Here is a 20,078-nt window from a genome sequence, read left to right as displayed (position 1 = left end):
ATCTATCACATTTTCGACATGTCTCCTCGTTGACTATACTCCTAGCCTACCTTTACCGAGGCCTACCTACCAGGTATATACTACGTACCTATGCATTGAGTTTTGTTACTCGGACGTCTATGAAGATCAATGATCTATCATCCTTGCTATCATCGAGATTCCGTGCGTTGATCGGAAACAAGATATCCAGTAAAATCCCCCAATTGACTTGCCATGAATTCTGTTGCCTGAATATGAAAGGTTGCCTAACGTGTTGGTTGTACAGGCTTACAGCGAATATTATCCAATTGCGAATTAGGTAGTCTTGATTATAATGTTAAACTGTTTTAGACTACAGCCCTACAGAACATTACATAGTTGCAATGATGTTCTATATCTAGATACCTAAAAGTAAGAGCCTGATATGGGATATATCCATTTGTATCACTGCCGCCGTACTCCGAAAACCTTACAGATGTCCCCTCCTGTAAAATTATTTGTGTAAAGAAAAAAAGCTCATAGCAATTGCTAGAGCTGTGCAAAGTGGTATCATAGGTATAGTAGGCCGTTTCCCATCCAAGTCGTGATCTTTTTGCTCTCTTTCCGTTCTCGCACTTGACCATTCGCACTTGAGTTGAGTTTTATTTTAGTTATGTCGGTTGTCTGTTTGGTTCTGTATATCAGCCTGCTCCAGCTGTTGGAGACGACGTTGAATCGCTTCTTTTTGGATCTGTAACGCCCTGATCTCTTCGTCCCGTGTTGTTGTATCTTCGCTTAGACGGCTGTCGTTCTCTGTCATGCTGTTCGAGTCTGTAGCCGCGTACGCAGGTGGAGGAGGCTCTGCATTTCCGCGGCCTCTGTTTCGTTGATTGGCCTCAGCAGCAGCGTAGAAGTCGTCACCGGCTCCTGACGAGCTATGGCGCATGTTGCCCACCGTGTTGAGTTCATGCGGTCTTCTCTTTTCTGCCCGGGCTCTTTCTCGATGGATAAGCCAAAAGGCCAGTCCTCCAACCGCCAAGAGTACAAAAACTGCAACGCCAACACCAATGCCGATTCGCTCACCCAAAGACAGAGAGTCTTTATGGTGGTCAACACCTGGAATATCATCCTCATCTTTGAGTCCGAGGGCATCCTTGTCTCTATCCTTGAACAGGGCCCGAATGGTGTAGACAGCAATCGTTGCGCTGTATAGAGTAGTGGCGGATTCGGAATGAGCATCGTAAGACTGCGCTGTTTGGTTGAAAGTGTAAGGGATGGCTACCACTGAGGAAGTCGATCGTTTACAGAGACTGCCTTCCAAAGTATAATGACTATCACAATTAGAACGATAGTTTATGGTGTGTTGTTTCTAGCAACTTACGAGGAGCAGCAGATAGCTGTAGTCGTCTCATCGTCCCGGTTTGCGCTGGGTTCGATGCGTAGAGTTACAGTAGTCCATCCATGTGGGCACGTACCCGGACTATAAACACCCGTAAGACCGTTGTCGAACATAGCATCCGGATAGCACGATAGTGACTTTGCCCCAGCAATCGGCTGTAGGTCAAGCATGGCCTCGAGACCTCCCATTCCAGACATTGATACGTGGTTTGCATCATAAGTCCATGTGCAATCAGACGGGCCAGTCCAGGGAGTTGTCATGGGTGGAAAAGTCCAGTCGCTGGAGAGGTCGTCGTCATCAGTTGGCTTTGGTTCGATTACAAGTGTTGTCGGGTGAGGTGTAGGTCTGGACAGAGACATGAATGTCGAAGGCGCGGCGGATGGCATGGATGAAGACCCGGTTACCGTGGACTCATCATCCTCAGTTGACGAAGACATGTCGTCTGTTTGTTACGGCTATGTTTGAAAACTTGCAAGCAGTTCGAGTACTAGGCCGACTTGACTACAAGCCGCACCACCAGTGCTTCGCTTGCCGTCAACTCGGCAATTAAGGGACAACCTTAAACGTCTTGTCCATCCAAACGTGTGCCCAATGTTCCGTACTATTATCGACGAGCAAAAAGATATACGTTAAACTTGAGTTGATGCGCAGAGCAGGATCGGAAATGCGACCTGGTTATGGCTCAGCTGAAAACGAAGGCGAAGGCGTGGTCACGAGAGAAGACGGCGTCTGTGACGATATTCGAAGGCCATTCGGTCGAGCGTCTAGAAGAGGAACGAGGCGACGGGGATATATAGCAAGCAGAAAGACTGGAAAAGGTGACAAATGAACGAAAAGAAAGGAAAGCTACCCAAGAAATGACGAGAGTCAGCCAAGCAAACAGCAGCGCAGCACAGGTCCATCCATACCATGCCAGCGAGAAGGACGGGTACGGTACAGTAGCGTTGGTATTCCCCCTTCTGAGGTCTTTGAAGGCTTGGCGAAATCTTATCACGGGTGGGTGCCGAGAAATGCCAAGGCCCGAATTACACCAAACCACTGTCGACGTTGACCGCTGAGAGTCTGGGCATTTGTCTTTTCTTCTCATCTCGAGCTGTAGTTCAGCGCAGCCAAGAGCAGTCGTTCAGATAAGGTACAGGTCTAGACTGACCGACATGGCCAACCGGCCGTCATAAGACAAAAAAGACAAGACCATGGCTGTCAATGCGGGAGCGTGCTCATAAGAGTTTTGGAGGGGCCCATGACCCAACGACCCAAAGACCCAATATGCCCAGCAAGCGACGCGAGCCAATGCCCATGAGACAGTGGGCGCATCCAGCAAAAGCCGAGCCTTCTGGCCCCAGTGCCACGGTCTTGGCTGATGAGTATCGGCTTTCTGGGCACTTGGGAAGCTCTGACACGGGAAATGAAGGCCGCCTATTATTGTGCCGAGCACGCCGGCTTGGAAGTCTTGGGTCGTCTTGGACACCTGCACGCAAAGTCACGACACAAAGTACCGGTCCAATTCTGTGAAATAGTTAAAAAGGTAGCAAATTCCGTCTTGGCCGCGAATCATCAGTCGAGATTCTTTTCTCGCTCCGTCTTATTTCCCACCCAAAACTCACTTTCGTATCCTTTCGGGGCCAAGAGTGCACAGATTCACTGACCCCTTCAACCCGGAGTCAATCCCAAGTCAATGCACGTTCAATGCCCAGTAAACATGAAGCTCTTGGCGTACCACTGTCAATGTAGGACAAAGCAGACAAATATGTGACAATGTACGATATTGACAATCGCCATGCGAGAGAAGATGAAGCCAAGTGGTTGGGCTTCTCGCTTCTTTATCCCAATCAATACTGAACTTGATGTTTGTAAAGAGATGCAAAGGGGAAGAGGTTGTCAGAAGCGGTTGGCTGCTGTGAGGTCATGGGCAAACCTCTACCGATAAGGTTACAGTAGCACACGCCAGTGGACACTTTATATGGCTAGACGCCTGAAGATCCGGCATTGCAGTCATTGATGTCTCTCGGCAATTGAGGTTATTCATTTGAGTGAATTACTCAAGTTGAGAATGATTCCAAATTACTTTCAATAGAAAGAATTTCAGTGAGATCAGCCATTGAATGCTCAAGTAGTAGTTGTCTTGACTCTAGACTGTCTCGTCTTGGGTATCAGAAAAGTGCACTGTCAAGTCATGCCCTTTTCAATGCTAAAGCTCAAAAATCCAATTTGAGATTCGCAAAGAATCATTCAAGATCAAGAGAATTTAGTGAGATAAAATCCTGTAAGTCATACTTGGTACTTGGCCACTCTTTTGTGAATTCAACCATCACTCCTAGCAAAGACCAGGTCATCGACACACTGAGACAGTAAGCAACACGGACCAAGTTCTACTAGAAATAAATACACAGTAGCCCACACGAAGCATAGATAAAACAAATATATATTCACGCGAAACACGACACAACAGCGAACAAGGTACTTGGAAGATTACTACTTAAGTACTCGAGAGTCGAGTGAGACCCCAGCAACTGACAGCCACAAGCCCTCCACTAAATCTCGGAGCCACGGCACATCCCTCTCCGGCTCCACTAGCGTTGTTCGCAACTCGCAACTCGAAGAACGAAAAAAAGTCACGTGAAGGGCAGGAAGCCCTACTGGATTAATCAATTGTGCCTGAGCGATAACCACCGCCTTCAAAGTCGACTCCATCCCGGCCCATCCATATTCGCTCTCCGACCAGCGAATTTCAATCAACACAACACCGCGACAATGGCTGACGAATACGTACGTGTGAACCCTCGAGATATTCCCTTATCCCCCCCTTGGAGATCATGAGCAGAAGAACGACGACTCGACGCCCGCTCGCCACCCGCCCGCGAAAAACAGAAAAATGATGATGGATCGATCAAAAACATGGAATATGATGAAGAAAAGAAGAGCTTGACTGACCTGTATGCTTGGATAGGACGCCGAGCAGGCTGCTGAGCTCAAGAGAAAGAGAGCGTTCCGAAAGTTCTCCTACCGAGGAATCGACCTTGACCAGTATGTTGCTACCACACGAACCCCGCGCCTCGTCGATGATGATGGAAGATGAAACCACGAGGAAGCAACCCGAGCGAACAAACCCGTACTAATTATTCTTCCCACCCACAGGCTCCTCGACCTCTCCTCCGACCAGCTTCGCGATGTTGTCCACGCTCGTGCCCGCCGCAGGATCAACCGTGGTCTGAAGCGCCGCCCCATGGGTCTCATCAAGAAGCTTCGCAAGGCCAAGCAGGAGGCTCAGCCTAACGAGAAGCCCGACCTCGTCAAGACCCACCTCCGAGACATGATTGTCGTCCCCGAGATGATTGGCAGCGTCATCGGCATCTACTCCGGCAAGGAGTTCAACCAGGTCGAGATCAAGCCTGAGATGGTTGGTCACTACCTCGCTGAGTTCTCTATCTCATAGTACGTGGTTTCCCGGCCGGCCATATTTCTCATAACTGACCCCCTCTACAGCAAGCCCGTCAAGCACGGTCGACCCGGTATCGGTGCCACGCACTCTTCTCGTTTCATTCCCCTCAAGTAAGAAGGTTGTGGTCTTGGGTGGTTTCTGCATTCACGGACATTTTGGGCGAAAAGGACTGGTTCTGGTAGATGGGCTTTTAAAACATCTACCAAAATTACTGATGACAATGGGTACTATGATAGTACAATAAAGGGGCATTGTCCGCTTGATGACTACCTTCAACTATCGCTCATTTGTGAAAAAGAAAGATATGGTGATGCTTCTGAGCTATCGTGCCTCCCTGACGTGAATGGCCTCCTCAACGGTACACTCCCTCTGTCTAGGCAATCCGAACCCCAATATCAATCATAAAAATCCATTCGTATGATGTCACTCTTGATGGTTTCGGCGTAGCAATCTTCTTGGGTCAAATTTGCCCAGCTTGTCCCTCCATCCTTTCCGGGGTCTGCGTTGTTCGTCACAAATTGCACAACCAAAGGGCAGTTTCTTCTTGCCGTAGTGGATGAAGATCTCTTCATCTGCCTCGACAGATTTGAGCAGCAATACATCGATACAATGTAGCTCGCCGGGATCAACTGAAAATCGCGCTTGGGCGCATTTGCTGCAAGCATGGTTGATATGACTTGCCAATTTGTAAATAAGACACCTTCTTCCTGCGGTATCCTGGAAGGCGTATTCCCGTCTGAAATCCTCGATAGCTGTAGTATGAGGGTCATTTCTGCCTGACAAGTCCTTCTCAGTCGGTATATTCTGTAAACTTGTAAATATTTGTTTCAGCTCATTGCGCCGGCGAGGAGTCAAAGAGTTCTACTCTGACATAAGCGAAAGGAAATTTCCATTGAGCACTGGTAATTCATCGCGAATGACATTAGTGCCGGATGCTATGTCCTGAGTTGCGAACAAGCCGCGACCGCGTTTGGTGGACGTTTCGCGAATTTCAACGATGTCTCGGGGTTGCTGCACTGCTTGTAGTTCCTGCTCTACTGAGGCTCCATGTGTTGTCGAGGCTACCTGTGAGGCAGGAGCTTGTTGATGCGGTTGGAGGTGCGAGCTTTCCTGAGCAGTTGGAGCTACCTGTGTCACTGAGGGCATTTCCATTGTTGTAGCTTCCGAAATTCCATCTAACAAGCCTTCCTCTGATGATGGCCCAGCTTGCGAATACATTCTCGGCGGGATAAAGTCTAGTACAAGAGTCAGTGCTCTGTAAATAGAGGGCGGGAATATGTTACCTCTGGGCGGATTGTATGAATGGAGTATATTGCGCAGCATGGGCCTGCGAGGTCTTTCTTCGGCCATCTTGACAACGTCAGATGACAGTACGGAATATCTGTGGTGGGGGTAAAGTATTGCAAATAATAGCGAGTGTCGTAAAAGAATGATATTTTTCAAATGACTGTTGGAATCCAAAATGGATAATATTCGACGATGTTGCGAGTGTAAAGGGGGAAGATCATAGCATCTGAGAGGCGCTGTGATATATAACTGCCAGCTTCTTGTTGGTATGAATCAGAGTATCCCAGTGCTCTTTCCGTATATTTGGCTGGCATGAGAAACAGCTGAGAATATCCGTACCCTTCCTTCTGTAAGGGAACAGCATTTCCATTATGAGAAGGTATTACAGGTTGAAGGCAGTAGATAGCTACTTCGGCAAGCACAGCTTAAGTACTAGATAAAGCAGATGCACTTGGTAACTCAATGAAAAATGAATTCATGTATCGATTCACGTCTAGTGTACATCCCTTATTCCTGCTTCTGTGCCAACTTGGTCGCTTTTCGCTCCTCCTCCTTAAGGTGCTGTTGTCGGTAGTGCTCAACAACGTAATCCATGTTGGGAAGGTGACCAGCAATGTGGTTTCGGTTGGCGTACGAGGAAATTGCCCTGTTTATCTGGTTATCAATTGATTCTTCTGAGGCGTTGCTACCGCCCTGAGGGGTGCCAAATATTGGTGGATGGGATGACGAACTCGGGGTATGCAACATCGACGAATCGGTGCTTGTTGCCGCCGTTCTCGAAAAGGTTTCGGTCGTAGCCAGCCTGCTCCATGGCCTTGGTGTGAAGAGCGTTGATTTCCTCCCAGTCCTTGCTGCGCGAAGTGTACTTGTTGATGAAGTTGAGGATTGCAGATTGCTCGCCCTCGGCGGGAACAAACTGGTAAACGAGAACGGAGCCGAAGAAACCGGCGACAGCGAAGAGAGATCCGGTCTATAAGATTCCATCAGTTTCTATATTAGAAATCGGCTTCATCCATCGGCCTTGTTGAGCGGCGCGATGCCAATGATGCAGTATGGTTTAACTCGACGTACGCTGAAGGACTCGTTGACTTCGGCGGCCTTGTGGTGGGCGTGGGCGTCGGAGGCGTAGGTTCGTGCTGTTCGCTGCAGCTGTCGAGCCACGAAGGCTGCCCTTTGTCGTGCGACGAACATGTTGGGCGAATTGGGCAGCGTTCAATTGAGCAATCGGTCGTGAGGGTCTCGTGAGAAGAAGCCGCACCCAAATCAACGAGGTGAGGTCGTCGCCAGTCCGCAGGTGTTTACGTAAGGCACTTGTGATTGTTGGCCAATTAAATAGCAGATGTTTACCATTTATCTCTCCACCATGAAGTTCATTAGAGTGCCTGTTAGGTCTGCAACCAAGAATTGATCTCTGTGCTCTAGGGTGGAGAAATAAATAATATGATATTGCAGTCTTATGCAGCATAAGCTGTTTGATGATTTCCTGTTTCAATATCTCGCAGTCAAGTTTCTTAATCACCTCAAGGTTCATAACGTTGGATTTCAACCTCGACAGATCCTTGTAATTACATATTGTGCCTACGCATCACTGTCCTGTATTGTATAGTTCACAGTCACTCTCTTTCAGTATACCAAGCATGCCATATGACATGTTTGTGTCAGCTGCTCAGGATGTATTCTGTGTTGCAGTCATGGCAGACACATGTCAAGCGGTGCAACAGACTCCAGCTTGATTAAGAGGAATGTCATGCGTATACGATTCATCAAAATTGGTCATTCACTTGAAAGATCACCCCAAGCGAACTAAGTGAAATTGCTTATACATTGCGTAGTACACCCGAAAGACATCGGTTATTAACATCTTGGTAATGAGGTTTAGAGACAGACGGCCCCCGCCTCATCAGTACTTACCCGGGAGTGTCGCTCTGCCAGCTCTGCCAACTCTTCACAACCTGGACCAAGCCTGACTCCTATAAACGGGATAGTTGGTAAGATATGAGCGATCCCTATTCGAGAGAATCGGATACATACTAGTATCGATGCTGTCGATCTACTTGCTGAGTAGATCTGATCCCAGTGATCTACTCAATGTTGACTACTGATAGCGCTTATTGATCACCCATCGAAGCACGATTATCAACATTTCATTACGAGAATAGAAACATGACGGAGACAGACAACAACATCTCCTTTAGCAACAAAGAAAATTCAATTAAATGCAAGGAACTCGAATCATCTGGTGCCTTGTTTTCAGGAGAGCTCTTCGTCAGAAGTGGCTAAAGCTACCACAAGGTTCAGACGATCAACGTGGCCAACCTAAACTACGCTGGATGCGCCGCATCGGGGCTTTTTGTAACGACGGGATGGTGACAACATCCAGGGCAATTCTAGCCAATGCATCCGGAATGGCGCTGCCGTGGTTTGTTTCGTGGGAATAGAGAGTTCAACGCTGACGAGTACTAAATCGCAACATCCCAACAAAAGAGTTTGTACCACACGTAACCGGAGCTGCAGCGCCTGCCCAATGCCGAGTCCAACTCATGAACTATACACGCCTGTATCAGGAGGACGTTATCGGGGATTTTCACGCCCTGAACTCTATGGAGCCAGCGAAGCAGCCACAAGCATTTTGGATATCTCCCCGTGCCCGCAGTGGAGGCCTTCAGTTTCCCCATCTGTCCAGGCTGAGGCTCGTTAATTCACATTGCGACCTCAGAGGGGACCAACCTCGGAAAGAGGTCTATGCAAAGGGCTGGTCTGGAACTCTGGAAGGATGACGAAGGAGGTGCAACAAAGATTGCGGCGCCTTGACCAAATGACATTCTGTTGCTTTGGCGCCATGCAGGCCCAAATCACAGCAGAGCGCAGTATCAAAGATGACCAGTCTAACCAATATTTGAATCATACCGGTCAGGCTTGGTTCAGGTCGATGTTTTCCCTTGATGACAGATGGCGAAGCCTCTAAAGGTATCAACAGAGTGGACATCAGGTATATCGATCAGCTGAGAGACACGCTCTTTTGTGAAACCTGATCGAGATGCGCATTACATGATGGGCGGCGATATTGGGCCGGGAGGTTGTTTACGTTGCAGTGAGAACTTCGCAGGAAAGCAGGAGCAGAGTTGCTGGACTTTGGCCGAATGTCTAGCTGGATAGAGGCTCACGTACATACAGGCAAAACGAGGCAAAGATACCTACACATATGCAGACCAAAAGGGACTTGCCCCTGTCTCACGTCGCCTCTACATCATCCCGTGTGTTTGACAGGCAGCAAGGCACAAACATCCCGCAGCAAACCACAGTGCCCAGAACTAGAACGCCCTTTTCTTTCGATGCATTGCATAGCCATGACAAGGCACTGTGCTGAAATCGTTATCTGACCAGAGTTCATCATGACGTGGAAACGCTTGATACAGTTTCCCATCGTCAGGCCATTGTTGATAAGAAGTATACAATTTCCATGTGACAAGACGAAACAATGCACATCAAATAGGTGGTATTCTGTTTCTGGTCTGGTTTGGTTATGCGCGCAAGAGGCAAAAACTCCAATTCCCATCACGAAACAAAATGCCAAGCGTTGGAGTGCGCGCCAAGTTGGATTACCCATGTAAAGCCCCGCGACAAGAAACCCCAGGAATGGGTTAAAAAGAGGGGAAGATGATACGAACTGTCCAGTAGTTTCACGCGTTGTCAATCACAAAATTTCTTTCCTGTCCTTCCTTTTGTCTCATCAGGAAAAGAAGGAGAAGGGCAATAGCCGCTGATATCCTTTCGTCCATGTCCTGCTGGGTAAAAGTGCCTCAGCGTGATTGCACATCCTTGCAGTAGTTTCAGAGCCAAGGTTACCTCAGTGGCCGTACTTTGGCAATTCATTAGTCAAAGCCCTTGAAGCCCCAGAGAATTTGGCCTTTCTCAGGGTGTTCGCAGACGGTTCAATGCGGGGAAGCTCTTTTTTTCTGGTCACGGATGCATCGTCTCTAGTGATTAATTGGGTAAAAGACGACACACGTTTTCAGACGAAGCAAAAAGTCTCGGCTTTGATGGAACTTCATGTTGGCCAAGCTGACTATTTTCTTCTTCTATCTGAGCCACTCCTTGTCAGCACAGTGTTTTTGAGGCCCTGCTAACTTGCCCTTTTACAGGTAGGTGCCTACATACTCTGCTTTTGCTTTTGCGTTTGCTGAGCTGGCGTTGTGTCTACCAAGGTACTACTATTACACACCCATTCATTTACTCACTTGATTCTCCGTTGCAACGATTATTCTCTTTTGATAGGAGCAATTGGCTTGTACCTCCCCAATTATGTTCCGAATATTCCCTTTGAATAAATAAGAAAACGGTCATATGATGGCGTGCTGTAGTCACACATACATACACACACACACACACACACGTACGCACACACAGACACAGACAGACACACTATATTCCCACGGACTGTGTCCATTCTCATACTTTCAGATTCATACTGTACACTCACGCATTCGCCATCCGGATGCTAGCTACCTTATCCTCTCCCTGTTTAAAGGAAAAGCCTAACTTTGTTATTTCTACCGGCTATCATCATCTACCACTCCCTTCCTACGCGCGTCATTAAACTGTCACTCGTTGCCTTTTAAACGCTCAAGATACATAATCTGACACGACATCTGCCAAAGCCTTAAAAGGGATCGAGAGCCCCCAACGAAGCCTGTCCAATTCTTATTGTTTGTTTGGTTGGATAAACTCAATCAAATTGGATATACATCTTACTTTCCTACTACCTATCACCTACTACCTATCCATGCCTGAGACACGTCCAAGCCTCCCTCAGCAACATCAACAACTGCGCCTCGACCCGCTTACGCTGTTAATACACAGCGAGGCCTCATTATACTTGCTTTACAAAAGTCAATAACCAGACCCTTGGACGTTTCAGCATTCTTCTCTGGCTTCCAGGCACTACTATACAAATCACCTACCTCTTCTGTATCTTGCCTGCACTTCCACACATCTACTTTATTACATATACCCATCCCTCTTACACTGTTCAGCTCTATACCGTGCTGTCCTCTCTTACATACCTTCACCCTCATACCTACTCCGTACATACTCACTGTACAACCACAAACTCCGTCAATATGTGCCATACCGTAATTGCCCAGCGTATGTGCAAGGATTGCCGCCACAGTCTCGGCGAGACGGTCATCGATTTCACACGCTGTGCTCGTAAATGCTCGAGCCCTTTCTACTGCCTTACCCCTGAGCCTCAGATGGAGTTGTGTAACCTTTGTGTCACAACGTCGACACTGTCTACACCGGTACTCGCACAGCATGCTCTTGAGGACACGACCACGGCAGCCGCCGCATCGGCCGGCACAAGACTTTACAATCATTCGATTGGAAAGACGGTGGCCTATCCAGGACCTGGAGTAGTCCGCCACACTGCGGCCCACTAGAAGCGTGCGAGAAACCGTGACACTATGGTTGTGACGATTATCGATATCAAGGGCGTTCATTCGTGTAAGATTTTGAAAGAGGGAAATTGAAACGACGAAACGAAATTCGACCAAAAAAAGGTGTGTTTGGGAAACGACAGGTATGATACGGGCAACCGACATAGGGTCAAGGGCGCATTCGGACAGCATTCATCAATGCTTTGTTTTGCTTTGTTTTGCTTTGCTTTACTTCATTTTATTTCATCTTGGTATCACTTTACTCCATTCCATATGTAGTGTCACACAGACACGAAACCCCGGTGAGGACCACTCTGCTGGAATGAGGGAACCACAGGCCTGGTCAATGGTACCAAGAACTGGGGAAAGGGTTCTTTTCTTTTGCAAGATGACATATTTACAATCGTTGATAACAACAAATTGAACTTATACCCGAGGGAAAAAGCAAACCAATAGGTAAATACCCTCTGAAATCAAATCTAATTCGCCTCCATGAGAAAACGCCCCGTTCTGTGGTTGAGCGGGCGGATGGCCGGCTGGTGTTCCGCTCCCGTCCCGCTAATTAAAGCACCTATCGCAAGCACGATAGGCTACTAAGATAGGGCAAATCAAGTCAGCGACCCCAGACATTGGATGTCCATACCTCAGCTCAAATTTCCCCGAGTACAGAGACAACTTCTCTTCACATCCAAGTTGCGCAAGCCCAGCTGTAATTGGTGATCAAGATGCATGTATACGTGCATCCAAAACACCATTTGAAACACCCGAATTGGCAGTGCTTCATTTCATTTCATTTCTCTTGTCTTCTTTTCTCTTCTCTTAGCTGACTCACAGAGACACACCGTGTGTAGCAGCTGATACCACTCGTCACTGCCCGACTGAAGCACAAACAGTCTACTGGGTAGCAGAAAAGTTAACTCCTAAGTCTTAGGGCACAGAAATAAACAGCCTAAAGAGTATAGTCTAAGCGGCATAAGATGACCTACTAATTTCATCCCTTATGCTCTTAGCGGACAATTTTTCTGATACCCCAAGGACAGTCACAATCTCACTCAACCACAACCATTCACAATTTTGCGATTCAAATTTCAACACAAGCCGCTGTTGCACCAAAGGAAGCAGCACATGGGCCATCGTCCTCATGACTCGGGCAAAGAAGCACTGGTTCAGGTAGCAAGGGTGAGGGTTACCTGAAGTGCGAATTAGTGCATTTCAGAGTCAAGTCAAGTCGAGAATATGATCCAAATAAGATGGATGCATCCCCGTCCGCACCTCCCCAGACAAACAATCGCTGTTGCCCGTCCTGCATCGTGAAGGGCCTACCTGATTGATTGATCGGTTGATTCACTCACCGGGGCGACAATTCAAAAAGGCAGCGGCCACCCGAGGCTGCGGTTCACGGACCAGACCCGATTGCAGTGTCATCCTTCCATGGGTACTCGCTCATCTTCATTCATCCATGCAAGCGCAAACGGAATTTTTTCCTTCGCAACTGCCCTACTACCTGCCTACCTTACAAGTCGCGACACCTTCACAGCGCAACGCAAAGCTCGTACCTTCCTCTTCTCTAATTTAAGCAAATAATTGTTTACGTCGTCCCAGAGGTCCTTCTCCCATCTGTCCCGTCCATTGTTAAAACTCTAGTACCTACTCCGAGTCTCTCGCCATGACTTCAGCAACGTTAGTACACACATCGTTTTCGGTGACATCTTCATCAAGACCAAGACCATCACTGCACTGCGAACCCATCTATCGGAATCATTCCCCGAATCCATCAACTACCAACCCAGCAGCCACCATGGAAACGTTATATTCTGCTATCAGCTACGCCAATAAGTATCATTATGAGGCCTACGGCGTCCGTTACCTATACATTGACGGTATCAGTGAGGCTGTGGGGTTCGTACCAGAGTATTTCGTTCAATCCATGGTTTGGGATCCCCAACTCTTCTCTCTCCCACCTGCTGCTTTTGAAGGTTGTGCAACTCGCGAGATATTCATCCGCACCGATTTTCTTCCGGAAAGACCTCTGGAAAGACGCGATCTCCCTACTTTTAGAAATTCCAGCGATATTACGAGATGTTGCGAATTCGCCTTCAACAAGCTCGTCAGGGACAATAGCGCCAATTCCAATTTTCCCTCGCTGACCAAATGGTCAGCCACGGAATTGGATCGACGAGAAATCTCGTCAGTTTATTTGTTCAATAGTCATCTACGAGATATACGCATTCCGACGCCTTTGAGAGGGTTTCTCGGGATCCTCACGGTTGGGGTACACCTCAACGTCTACAGCAAGGATACTGGCGAATACCGCATTTGGGTCGCACGACGCGCCTCTGGTCCGGAATATAGCTACCCCGGGATGTTGGACCAGATTGTGGCTGGTGGCATGGATCCTGAAGACCGAGATCATGAACTCCTAGTCCCCCTCAGAACGCTGATTCGTGAGGCCAGGGAGGAAGTAGGCCTCGAAATCGACGAACGGACTAGAGCAGTGTTTGTGCCCGGCACTGAAACAAGGCCAAGGAGAGAAATCGGCAAGGCTGTTAGGATTTCGCACATCACGTTTTTCGACAAAAAGGACCCCAGAACAGGCGAGCTTAACGAGCATCAGCTTGAGCCTGGCGTTAGGATCATCTACGACCTCGAACTCACGAGCGAATATTATCCACAACCGAATGAGCCTAGCATCGACAGTATCATGGCTATGGATGTGTCGCAGGTGAAGGAGAGCCTGTCGCAGGAAGGCGAATGGAAGCCAAACTGTGGGCTTGTGATGCTGGAATTCTTGGTGCGGCACCAGCTTGTTAATATGAATAACGACCGCCACTACGATCGTATCATGGAAGGTTTGCGCCCGCACATACCCTTTCAGTTTGCAAATTGCTGGAGGGATCGGATTTCCGGGTAATCCCATTGCTTGTATGTAGGCAAAGAGGCAGCATAAGCGTGAGGATGCAGAATATAATTAGCTAAAGAGTGTGTTTAAAATAATTGAGTTTTTTTATCCCTTATTCTCACTCTTTCTCTTGGGCTAATTGAAAGGCCAACCCCCTAAGTCCTAGATTACAGAAATAAATAACCTAAAAATTATAGTCTAAGCAGCATAAAAGATGACATGCTATTCATCCCTTATGCTCTTGGCGGACAAATTTTCTGATACCTAGAGGCGTCGTCAGAGGGAAGAACCATAGTCAGGAACAAGATCCTTCTTGTTCTCTTTGTAACCCTCAAGATCGCAGTCGCCAGTCAAAGTGTTTGGGGTGTCCTCATTGACGCATGAGACGTGAAGAAGCCACCTCTGCGGTTTTCCTAACTTGGACCGGGATCGCATTATCTTATATGGTGTTGCATTCGACCGTCTGATTGCAAGGAGCTGCTTGGGCTGGTAAAGCGTCTTGATGAGAATTGGTTGCCGAGTTGCATTTCAGTGATGTGTTTGTCGTCATGTGTGAGTCTTGCTTACTTGCTCGATTGCCTGCGTAGTCGTTGGATTCTGGTGACGAACTGGAAACCTTAAGAGACTTGATCATTTATACATTATCTGGCTTGTTGAAAGAATCGACTGTTCCAGTGACAATACCATGCGATTGCTGGCATAATGAGCTCCATGATGGCAAGGTATAGTACCTTATCTAGAGAACAGCAGAAACCTCAACGCCTAAGTAACCTTGGAATATTGAAAACGGGTAACCCAAGAGTAAGTCTTGAGTGGCATAAAGTGACTGGATTATCTTCTCTGTATCAAGTTTCCAAAACCCCGAGGCTTGTTCCTCCGTTCGAAGAGCCCTGTCCCCATACCTTCTATATATTTCAAGCTCAAAGTTTCGTGTTCGTAAGCATATGTTTTAGAATGCAGTTCTCCTATAGTTTCAGATGACCGTTGGTGTTGATGAATAGTGGTGAGAAGTCAGTCAACCCGATCTTCGGTCCACTTACAAGACAAGACGGGTCAGGGGATAAATAGACTAATTTCTAAGCTCATATCCACTCAATTGATTCCCCGCTCGGCAGAACAAAACTGGGCCCAGACGATTAATCAAGGGTCCTGGAGTGTCTTGTCATGCGGAGGCTCTGTGGAAACCAATTCGTGACTTGTGAAAGAGAGAGGACTGGCTGGCTGGTAACGTAGTAGTGCAACTCAGCTTTGATTTAATACCTCTATTTGCCTAGTCGTGACTGAGTTTAATATCTTATGGAACTATTGACAAGGCGTTTTTCTTCCTTTCTTTTTTAGTACGCTGTCCCACCACTCGTATAGTGTACCTACCTTGCTTAAAATGAAATCTAGTGTCGTGTAGCCGGGGTTCTTTTTTGGTGGCTTGCTGCTGGTGACAAGCCAAGACCTCAAGGCTGAATCGCAGCGGCCAACTAGAGATGCAGCAGATGAATACCAAAGATTGACTACCGTGTTCTAGGCCGTGACTGTCATTAAAACTGTATTCTATTTACAGAACTCGGATGATTTCAGCAGCTATCACCACAGTACAGGGTAGTTGAATTTGCAACTTTCTTCTTCACAGGTGCTCCCACTTCCCTTTTGCCTCCAGTTGAACTGAATATTTCCGCACTAGACCAGCATATTCCGCCCGGCTGCTTAGAAGATGCAGAGATCTTCGCTCCTGATTCTCACTCGTCTCCACCCATCGTCAATCTTATCCCATCCCAACTGCAGCACTATCGGAGCACTGCTGCTTGCGATTGTACCATCTAAATTCGCCTATGTCCCGCTCCCTTTTCACCGATGAGAATCCTCGCAGCAAACCGTTTGTCCAATAATGGAGACGCTAGACTGCACAGGTTTCTAGTGGCACGAGGTGACACCATCATAAGGCTAGTTCCTGTCGAGCGCTACGATCCATGCCAACAAATTTCCCCTACTGTTCACAGAGCAGAAACGGCAGCCATAATCCAGCTGAAATGAATCCCGCCGCGAGCTACCTCTCAGTGTCAGATTTTAGCAGCAACCGGTCTCTTAGGCGATCAAGTCCACAATCTTCGCCTTCGAGGATGGACGATCTATCGCTCACCGAGGACTTGCCCTGCCCCAAGTGGTTAATCGAGTGCAGAGGTCTCGGGAATCCTACGGCCCACACGCAACAATATGGAGTGCTTCCGTCTTTTTGCGAGCGGTGAATAGAGCTAGAGTCAAGATACCATCCATCACAACTGAGAACAACATATGGACCAACCTCCCCCACGACCATTCCGTTAAATCCGTGATGTAAGTACAGCACAGCACAGCCAACCTTCTATCGGTTAAGTACTGTATCAAGCTTAAGTCGGTCCCCACGTGTCTTAATGTTGCCGGAATTGCATCCCTCTCTGGCCACCAGTGCGAGGGCCAGTCACGAGCCCAGCGTATCCGGCACCGGCGATCTGTGTCAGAAAGTCAAACAATATTACGGAAACGCGGGAGACCACATTAGACCTGGCAAGCTCAGCCCTGGGTGTGCCTGGTAGTTGCATTACAAACCAGTGCCCAGTTATTGTCAAATACCCTGTTTGCTGGCCAAGACCATCCCTTACAACATGTTGGAGAACTGCGTTCCTGAGTTATGGGATAGCCTTGCACAAAAAGGCAGGTGGCTTGAGCCACGAAAATCCAACTGTTCTTGACCTGACGATCTGGAGGAGCACTGTAAGCGCTGATCATGAGAGAACCTCGAGAATGTATTTCCCAATCATGCCGAGCTGTGATGTGCCCTGCACCCTCTCTGAACAATATTGGATTGTGCAGTGCAGGATGCCACTATGACCTGGTTCGAGAACGCAGCCTCATGTGCCTCTTCGAACCGATACAGGCCATTTCAAGACTGCACTGCAACGTAACCGTGGGAAAAATTCAAGGAATATAGCATTGACTTGGCCATTGGCACAGCCTTGACAAAATGCAGCCTAGCAACTTGGTCCCGTTTCCCGCCTTCTGCATATCACTGGTGCGTTAGATATTGTCTCAAGTCTGGAGACAAACAAAGAGGGGCAGCTTGCCCATGCCCAACCCAGGAAGGCTGGAGGTCCGTTTGACAACGGATGAGCAATGCAGGACAGCATTGCTATGCGTAACTAGTACCGGTACAAGCGAGCCCATGCTCTTTGCTGCGGAGTTATCGTTAGATAGCTCCACCACCAAAGATTGTCGGTCACACTTCATTCGATCCGTAGACGAGACCTCATCGGACTTGCACAGCGGCAGGGCGCTTCATCACACGAGCCAGCCGCATAGTATGACAGCAGTATGCATTTCCTGAGATGCTGCGCAGAGTTTAACCTGTATGGAATTACTAAGAATAACTTGGGAAACTCTCGAGAAACAAAGCTTCTCTGCAAGAAATTGAGTTGTTTCTTGGGGGCTGAGTCTGCAAAAGGCTGGATGTTAGCCAGCAGACCATTCCCCGTCGACGCTCCCAATTCGAACAGGGGTATATTCAGCTCGACGCACTAGAGATTTATCATGCCAATGAGCGTCGTCCAACCACGCCACTAGCTCGAGATCGTGCTGGAGCGGACAGGGGCTGTGAATTTCGAGCATTCAGAAAGCAGAGAAAGGTCCCCTTGTGGCCATTGATCTCGTTCAGTATCCTCTGGGGTCCCCTGTAGTGCTGGATGCTGCTTGTAGCACTTCCTGTGTAGGTCAATATGGCCTGTCAGCCTCCTTGGGCCCGAAAACGCCAAAGTGCTGCCCAGGCACAAGAGAGAGTCAAAACCCCCATCGACCCCTACCTTGGTGCTGGGTTTCTCTTCTTGAATCATTTCTCCTTGTTATTCTGTCCGAGTTGATTCTGGCTTCTACTTGGGAACGAGTCTGAATAGCTTCACTTACATCGAGGGGTACAGACCCACTTACACCAGGAGCTACCTACTAATACAACGAACCTCGCCCTCGCTCCCAGAACAGCACCAGTTCGCCACTGTCGACAGGAAGAAGGAAGCGGTGGGATCCGAATACATATAAGAACACATCGGAGTCGGTATTTACTCGAAACAACCACACGATATCGAACGACAATGTATCGCTCCGCTGTTCTACTCACCCTCGGGGCTCTCAGCTCACCAGCTGCCGCCGGTTGGCTCAAGTCAGACCAAGAAGCGTCATGGGAACCTCCTCGCCAAACGGGCATATACGGCCCTGAAGCTGGAGAACAAGCTAATATCGCCTTGGGATGGAGTCCTGTACCAACAGACGCCCCCCAACTTGCTGGTGCTATGGACTTGAAGTTTGCCATGGGAAAGAGAGACCTAGCGCCTATGACTTGTGGTTTTGGCAAAGCCGGAAGTGAGTCGAACCCCGTTCCACAGAGCGTAACAGTGGCTATCAACATGCCCGATGGAAGAAGTTATGAGCTCTACCTGCAAAGGATTAATTTGCTGACAACATGGTCTCAACAGACTCCTTCACATGCATATCCACTGTCGCCACTTGCAGTTATTCTAACGGTTGGATTGGATGCTGTGAAACTGGCCGGGCTTGCAAGTCAGTGAAGACGAGTTGTGTTCCTTACACCTCATCTGCTTCCGTGTGTGCTTTCCTTGAGGACTTTCACACTCTTTGCTGGTACGTTCCCTATACAACTCACTGCTAATGAAATCGAAGTTTCTAACTCAGTATTAGTGACGCAACTGCTAAGTACTGCCACACCTGGGTCGGTACTACATCTGGCAATCCCTATACAATCCTCGCCTGTGATACCACCTCGGGCAGCTCTGCACTTCTATTCTCCGACCCTTTGGCCACCGGTGATTCGAGCACCACTGAAAGTGATGCATCGACTACGAAAGCATCCTCGACCACAGACGACTCCATTACCACAGTAACTGAGGATGTCGCAGCAGCATCAGACTCTAACAAGAACGACGACAAGAGCACCCCCGTCGGCGCCATTGCTGGTGGTGTCGTTGGCGGCGTCGCTGCACTTGCTCTGGTCGGTGTGGCTGGTTTCTTGCTTTTCCGTCGTCGCAAGAAGACAAATGCCGCAGCCGCAACTGCAGCGGCCGGTGCCAACCCGCAAAACCCTCCTCCGATGGCTCAGCACCCTCAGAGTCCAGGCTATGTTCCTTCTTCGCCCTCGAATGCTACCTATCCTTCCGGCGTGCCTTCAAACTTCCAAGGTTACCAACAGCCATACGACCCTTCATTGGCTGCCCCATACGGACAACCCCAAGGCTATCAGCAACCAGGCTACGGCGGCTACTCTCCTCAGCCTCAGGGGTATGCCCAGCCAGGATTCGGTCAGCAAGGACAGTATCCTGCTCAGTATGGCGCTGGTGGCTATGGAGTACCTTCATCCACTTCGCCTCCTCCAGGACATTTCACACCCAGCCCGGGCCCCAACAAGGACGGCCACGAGTCGCCTCAAGCCCAGGAGTTGCCTGCTGTTCAACCAATTGGAAATGAGGGCAACCGCGCTGAGCTTAGCTAGAAGTCTTTGTTGACATGACGGGAGTAAAAGGAGTTTCAATTTCTGGATGAGTGGAATTTTCGAGACAAAGACTATTTGGACATACAGGTGGAATTTCAAGGAGATTCAACAACTGCATGGCTAATCGACTGCATGAACTT

The 20,078-nt window shown here is 48.5% G+C and overlaps 7 protein-coding genes across 7 annotated transcripts; 4 read left to right on the top strand and 3 right to left on the bottom strand.

Annotated features, from left to right (window-relative positions):
* Window positions 1-625: 625 nt before the first annotated feature.
* Window positions 626-1,554, bottom strand: FGSG_00396 (uncharacterized protein; the record flags this gene model as incomplete). Its single annotated transcript, XM_011317756.1, has 2 exons — window positions 626-1,289; window positions 1,340-1,554. 2 exons carry the CDS (start codon window positions 1,552-1,554, stop codon window positions 626-628), a joined length of 879 nt encoding a protein of 292 aa, XP_011316058.1.
* A 2,479-nt stretch (window positions 1,555-4,033) lies between these two features.
* Window positions 4,034-5,100, top strand: FGSG_00395 (40S ribosomal protein S15). Its single transcript, XM_011317755.1, has 4 exons — window positions 4,034-4,123; window positions 4,305-4,381; window positions 4,493-4,789; window positions 4,841-5,100. The coding sequence occupies exons 1-4, from the start codon at window positions 4,109-4,111 to the stop codon at window positions 4,908-4,910; spliced, it is 459 nt and encodes a 152-aa protein (XP_011316057.1). The 5' UTR covers window positions 4,034-4,108; the 3' UTR covers window positions 4,911-5,100.
* A 557-nt stretch (window positions 5,101-5,657) lies between these two features.
* FGSG_00394 (uncharacterized protein) lies at window positions 5,658-6,146 on the bottom strand (the record flags this gene model as incomplete). Its single annotated transcript, XM_011317754.1, has 2 exons — window positions 5,658-6,031; window positions 6,080-6,146. The coding sequence occupies 2 exons, from the start codon at window positions 6,144-6,146 to the stop codon at window positions 5,658-5,660; spliced, it is 441 nt and encodes a 146-aa protein (XP_011316056.1).
* A 388-nt stretch (window positions 6,147-6,534) lies between these two features.
* On the bottom strand, window positions 6,535-7,337 carry FGSG_00393 (uncharacterized protein). The gene is made up of 3 exons (XM_011317753.1): window positions 7,155-7,337; window positions 6,815-7,053; window positions 6,535-6,729 (listed from the first exon to the last, which is right to left on the bottom strand). The coding sequence occupies exons 1-3, from the start codon at window positions 7,272-7,274 to the stop codon at window positions 6,591-6,593; spliced, it is 498 nt and encodes a 165-aa protein (XP_011316055.1). The 5' UTR covers window positions 7,275-7,337; the 3' UTR covers window positions 6,535-6,590.
* Window positions 7,338-11,203: 3,866 nt separating this feature from the next.
* FGSG_00392 (uncharacterized protein) lies at window positions 11,204-11,521 on the top strand (the record flags this gene model as incomplete). The annotated part of the gene is made up of 1 exon (XM_011317752.1): window positions 11,204-11,521. The coding sequence occupies one exon, from the start codon at window positions 11,204-11,206 to the stop codon at window positions 11,519-11,521; it is 318 nt and encodes a 105-aa protein (XP_011316054.1).
* Window positions 11,522-13,316: 1,795 nt separating this feature from the next.
* FGSG_00391 (uncharacterized protein) lies at window positions 13,317-14,429 on the top strand (the record flags this gene model as incomplete). Its single annotated transcript, XM_011317751.1, has 1 exon — window positions 13,317-14,429. The coding sequence occupies one exon, from the start codon at window positions 13,317-13,319 to the stop codon at window positions 14,427-14,429; it is 1,113 nt and encodes a 370-aa protein (XP_011316053.1).
* A 4,097-nt stretch (window positions 14,430-18,526) lies between these two features.
* Window positions 18,527-20,078, top strand: FGSG_00390 (uncharacterized protein; the record flags this gene model as incomplete). Its single annotated transcript, XM_011317750.1, has 3 exons — window positions 18,527-18,794; window positions 18,908-19,073; window positions 19,131-20,078. 3 exons carry the CDS (start codon window positions 18,527-18,529, stop codon window positions 19,936-19,938), a joined length of 1,242 nt encoding a protein of 413 aa, XP_011316052.1. The 3' UTR covers window positions 19,939-20,078.

Source organism: Fusarium graminearum, chromosome 1 (assembly GCF_000240135.3).
Source record: "Fusarium graminearum PH-1 chromosome 1, whole genome shotgun sequence".
In the NCBI taxonomy this organism is placed as follows: Eukaryota; Fungi; Ascomycota; class Sordariomycetes; order Hypocreales; family Nectriaceae; genus Fusarium; species Fusarium graminearum.
The sequence above is the reverse complement of the archived record's forward strand: the minus strand, read 5'-3'. Positions and strand labels throughout refer to the sequence as shown.

Coding starts and splice junctions, on each gene's coding strand:
- FGSG_00395 (XM_011317755.1), top strand. Junction 4,382..4,492: donor CGAGGAATCGACCTTGACCA/GTATGTTGCTAC, acceptor TCCCACCCACAG/GCTCCTCGACCTCTCCTCCG. Junction 4,790..4,840: donor GCTGAGTTCTCTATCTCATA/GTACGTGGTTTC, acceptor CCCCCTCTACAG/CAAGCCCGTCAAGCACGGTC.
- FGSG_00393 (XM_011317753.1), bottom strand. CDS start 7,274: ATGTTCGTCGCACGACAAAGGGCAGCCTTCGTGGCTCGACAGCTGCAG. Junction 7,054..7,154: donor AAGTCAACGAGTCCTTCAGC/GTACGTCGAGTT, acceptor GGAATCTTATAG/ACCGGATCTCTCTTCGCTGT. Junction 6,730..6,814: donor GTCGATGTTGCATACCCCGA/GTTCGTCATCCC, acceptor CCAGATAAACAG/GGCAATTTCCTCGTACGCCA.